General features: G+C 46.8%; 1 protein-coding gene; it reads left to right on the top strand.

Annotated features, from left to right (window-relative positions):
• Positions 1-2680: 2680 nt before the first annotated feature.
• FFUJ_13241 (related to nucleolar 100K polymyositis-scleroderma protein) lies at positions 2681-5303 on the top strand (the record flags this gene model as incomplete). XM_023575903.1 has 4 exons in its annotated part: positions 2681-3043; positions 3091-3290; positions 3381-3714; positions 3765-5303. 4 exons carry the CDS (start codon positions 2681-2683, stop codon positions 5301-5303), a joined length of 2436 nt encoding a protein of 811 aa, XP_023429141.1.

Here is a 5303-nt window from a genome sequence, read left to right as displayed (position 1 = left end):
GATGACGGTATTGAAAGAAATAATCTCAAACAGGGAGATTTGGGATGTTGAATAGTTGAAAGAAGATAACTTGAGAAAGGAAAAAAGGTCGGAGTGTAGTCGGCCTCGTCGCGGTTCTTTGTGGTCGATGACCGATGATCGATTGTCGATTGTGGAGGGGCAGGTAATTGACCTGGCAGCTGGTTTAGAGCCGAGAGGCGTAGATCCCCAGTAGTGGAGTTAGTGTAAGAAGCTTTGGGCTGTTGAATAGCGAAACGATGACGCTATTGCGCGTAAGGTCAGTCGATTTATTGGAGAAGAGCGTGGGAAGCGGAGACGGTAAATAATTGAAGAAACAAGGACTTTCTGTTGATATCAAGAGCCAGATGTGTCTGCAACTGTTGAGAGCAGTAGAGGGAGTTGATCTAAAGAGGATCAATAAGACCAAGCTTCGAATGAGAATTTGGGAGAAGTTAGAGGCGAGAGATCAGGTTCTAATAAAACAGCAGAAGAATATCGCAGAAACTGGCCAGAAGCATGGATGGGGCTGAGGGGCATAAGAAATGGCAAGTGAGGGGCATCTGACACCTGCCCGCAACCAGCAGTCTACATACCTACTGAGTACTACCCAGGCTGGCCAGTTACACTTATTATTTACCTTACCTTGTGCCTGATTCTGATAAAAACCTTAGTTCATGAGTTGGAGAGTGCGCTAACAAACTTACGACTCACTTCAACATGTGCAAATTCGAGCACATTCGTAGTAACATGGGAGATCAACAACATGAGATCAACAACTTGTTCTCTCGTGCTCCTCTTCATTCCACTCACTACATACCTGATCTGATTTCATTGCAATATGTAATGTCTCATGCTTTCTTTTCCCTCAGTAGGTATTATCCCGCAAGCCGATAGCTTCCGCCTCCTGGTTGTACTCTATTCGTTGAGATCGAGATCCGGGCCGTTTACCTCAAGATGGGAATGGAGTGGAGGGAGGAGGCATTTACACGGGCCGGGTCGCTATCGACAAAGAAAAACACCACTAGACACTCAACACCATCCTACGCCTGTCAATCACCCACGAGAGGCATTGGCTTTCGTGTACAGTAACAACGAGAAGAGTGCCAGCAACGAATTGAAAGGTCCCGGGTGTGAACAAGATCTCCACTTCTATACATCTGCCTATTGGTGCTTCTAAAGGCCTGTAACCGGAGGGCTGCCCGGAGGTGTTTCCGGAGACGGGATCGCATCGGCCACTGTACGGGCATTACGGACAGTATTTGTTCTCGATATTGTTCAGGACTTCAGTAAATGGCAAAAGCCGGTCAAGAACGTGCGGGTCTCCACATCTGCGATATCAAGCTTGATTCTGTGACTCTATTAACAGCCAGCCTGGTAGGGGAGGAAAGAAACTCAGGACCTTGATCCTAAATGACAAAAAGACTTAGTTAACTTAGCATAGGTTTAAAATATCGTTTACTGGGTTTATTTTGACATCCTATGCCAAGGTCCGATGTTTTCTTGCTCCCTGGGGCCAGCCCAGCCAGCTGTAGTGATGGAAACGTGACGCATTCAGGGCACTCTTCGTCCGGGTTCCACGGATCACACAGGTTACAAGGCCAAAGTACTAGATTTTCTGCCGCTGTTTTTCACGAAGTGGGCTTTACCATTACACACAGGCCAATGAACCAATTGATAACAAGGACAAGGCCATGTTTTTTTCCTTGATGGGGTTCATCGGCCGGACCAGAACGTCCTGAACCTCTGTCAGCAACAAAGATAAAGCCCAAAAATAGGTAAGAGAATTGATGGGGTGAGCCTGCACCCAAACTTATCACTGGGTTGCAACCATCTGCCCGTCTCAAATCGGCGAGGTTTGCATAGCCGTCGGCCCGGTAGCCGCAACTAAATTGCACCCATATCTAGGTATCTTTGGTCCAAGTATATGTGTCTGGAAACTGTAGCAGCTTTTCGATCAACATTTCTTCATCGTGTTATCTAATCGACTATGAGGACTACTTGGTAATCTGTAATACTTAATACTTGCAGGCATGCTATGATAATGTGTCTCGGTCTGGGGGTGGGCAATGTTAGGATCAATCACCTCAAGCTGACTTCAGACGTTTTGCACGTCTAGGTAAACATAAATAGAATGAATCTCCCATTCTAAAACTCCTTCGTTTGCGCAAAAGGTACTATCCTATACTATAAAACACTAATATGTAGTACGTATATCAATGTTGGATTTTGATTTCCTGACCTCCCCAAATTTGAGGTTCATAGCGAAGACAGCATCTCATAACTTGAAGTGTGGAAGTTAGACATGTCTTTATTCTTTCACATAACGGAGGTGAGCATATTAGACATAACCGCGACTACTTCACTCAGATATATAGTATGTAGAGACATATGAATAGATCAGACATTTTTTACATCCTCCTAAATCCATTATAAAAGTACATTCTGAAACTTTTCACCCATTGTTATCATTATCACTCGAGCAACTACCATGTCACTAACCTAGACACTAATTTTACCCCATAGTTTAATACTAAGGTAGGTAAGTAACGCGCAGAAGACTGAAATATTATCTTATCGATAAGCGCAACTAAATCTAGGAATTTTTCTGGAATCAACACGGCATCGCAACATTAGGCACAGCTACCAACTGCACGCGCAACGTGCATCTCCTGTCGCAAACATGGAGCAATCTCAAGACTTCAAGTCGCTCCAGGAGAGTGTCCAGAAGTCGCTTATTTCCACAATTAAGACTGTGAACCGAATCGCCGCCGAAGACCTAAGTTTCCAACGGACAGTCAATCCTAGCGTGGGCCAACTACTCGAAGATCGAACGTCGCGGATCCTCGAACTCTCCACACAACTTCTTCTGACTGCCGGTAAGGCGTGTGGTGTCAAGGCGCCCAAGCTTGAAGATGTGGAAGACATCGAAATGAACTGGAGGGGCGTCGTTGACGTTGTCGATTCATCACTCGAGAAGGCCGACACAGCCTTGGATGAATACACGGGGCTTGTAAAGAGAAAGGAGCCGACCTTACCTGATCCTGTATGTTAAATATACCTTTCTTGGAGTAATGCAGCTAATTAACGAAGGCGAACAAGTCCAAGAAGCCCAAGTCCACGAACAAGGTTATCCGAAACGCCAATATGACCAAGCCTCAACTCCTTTTCGAACGAAAGCCTGATAACTTTGCTCCTGCTCCATGGAAACCGATGCTTACGTCGAAGCCAAACGCCAAGTTATCTTTGGAGGAAAGTCTCAAGGTCGTTCCTAATGAGGCTGGCACACCACAGTATGTCCGCCATATTCAAAACAACCCTTCATGAATCATTTGCGATCTTAGACCACTGATGATAGTCAAATACTAATGTTCGCTTCACAGATACCAACATCCTTATGAACACGAAATTGTCCGTATGTCATATCCGAAACGAGTCTTCAAGGAATCCGAGCCCATCATGTACCAGCCGGTCGAAACAACCGCGGTGACTTTTGTCGACACATACGAGGGCATTCTGGAGATGCTGGAGGAACTGAAGGGCGCCAAGGAGATTGCGATAGATCTGGAACACCATGATTTTAGGTCCTATGTTGGACTCGTATCTCTCATGCAAATCAGCACGCGAGAGAAGGACTGGATCGTAGATACTCTACAGCCCTGGCGCCATAAACTTGAGGTTCTGAACCAAGTTTTCACCGATCCCAATATCGTCAAGGTTTGTCTCCAAAGCCCGAGCAGTCAAAATTACAACTAACATATCAAAAGGTTTTCCATGGTGCATACATGGACATGGTTTGGCTTCAGCGAGATTTGGGACTGTATGTGAATGGTCTCTTCGATACCTTCTTTGCGTGCGAGCAACTTCACTATCCAGCCAAGAGCTTAGCCTATCTATTGTCTAAGTTCGTCGACTTCGATGCAGACAAGCAGTATCAACTGGCTGACTGGAGGATACGCCCACTACCAGAGGAGATGATGTACTATGCTCGGTCCGACACCCACTACCTGCTCTACATCTACGATCGGGTACGAAACGAGCTTGTTGCTGCCTCTGATAGAGGTGATGTCAATAAAGACTACATTGGCCGGGCAGTGGAGAAATCCAAGGAACAGTCACTTTCCCGCTACGAACATCCCGGTTATGATGAAGAGACTGGTGAAGGCTCTCGTGGCTGGTATGGGTACATCTTCAAGAACTCGCACTTAGCATTCGATAGCGAACAATTTGCTGTCTTCAGAGCCTTGTGGAGGTGGAGAGACAATACCGCCAGGAAAGAGGACGAGAGTACCAACTACGTTCTCAGCACCAGGGATATCACAGAGATTGCCCGAATCAACCCCCCGGACGCAAAGGCCTTACACAGCTTGTTACCCCTGAATGCTTCTCTAGCACGACCGCGTTTCAATGAGATCTGGGAGCAAATTAAAGAGACCAAGGCAAAGGGTGGACCTAGCTTGCTTCATTTCTTTACCTCGATGGCGCCGGATAGCGTGAGAAAGAATGGAATGCCTATTGCAGCCAGGCAAACTACAAAGTTACCGGACCTTGATGAAGAGATCACGGTCAGTAGGCTGACTCGGTCGCAGTTATTTGGCGATATGCCGATCAGCTCTAAATGGGATCCTTCAACGCGACCAACCAAAACTGGGGAGGAGCTTATTCCGTTCCCTTGGCAGAGATTCATACAACAAGGCTCGATTAAAGGAGATGTTCAACATGATACGGCCGCCGAAGAAGTCAAAGTCCCTGAGCAAACTGATAATGTGGAGAGCGGAGCTGGCAATGCTGAAGTTGAAGAGGATGATGAAGAGTTTACGTTGAGGAGGGGCCAGAAGCGAAAGTCGCAAGCGATTGAAGAATCCGAGTCAAGTGAAGAGGGCACGGATTCATCACAATATGATAGTGACGAGGAGATGCAAGAGGGTGGTGGAGTCATCGCTGTCGAAGATGAACCCTCCCAAAAAGCATCCAGGAGTGCGCGCCGCAAGCTTCGCAAGGCAGAGGAGAAGAAGGCTGAAGAAGAGCGACTCCTACGACAAGAAGCGAAGAAGATTCGCAAAGCTCAGAAGAAGCAGAAGAAGAAGCAGGACGACAAGACCAAGAAATTTGACGCAGTGCCTTTCGACTATAGCAAGGCTGCATCGGTGCTTCATTCAAACAGGGATTCTAATAGTGGACAGGCAGACGGAAAGGGCAAGAAGAAGGTTTTCGACCCCTACTCGAAGTCTGCGGACACGGACATCAAGGGAGCACGCAAAGCGCCCCCAGTGAGAGGAGAGCGAAGTGCAACATTCAAAAAATAA

The sequence above is a fragment of the Fusarium fujikuroi genome, chromosome FFUJ_chr04 (genome assembly GCF_900079805.1).
Source record: "Fusarium fujikuroi IMI 58289 draft genome, chromosome FFUJ_chr04".
Classification (NCBI taxonomy): Eukaryota; Fungi; Ascomycota; class Sordariomycetes; order Hypocreales; family Nectriaceae; genus Fusarium; species Fusarium fujikuroi.
The sequence above is the reverse complement of the archived record's forward strand: the minus strand, read 5'-3'. Positions and strand labels throughout refer to the sequence as shown.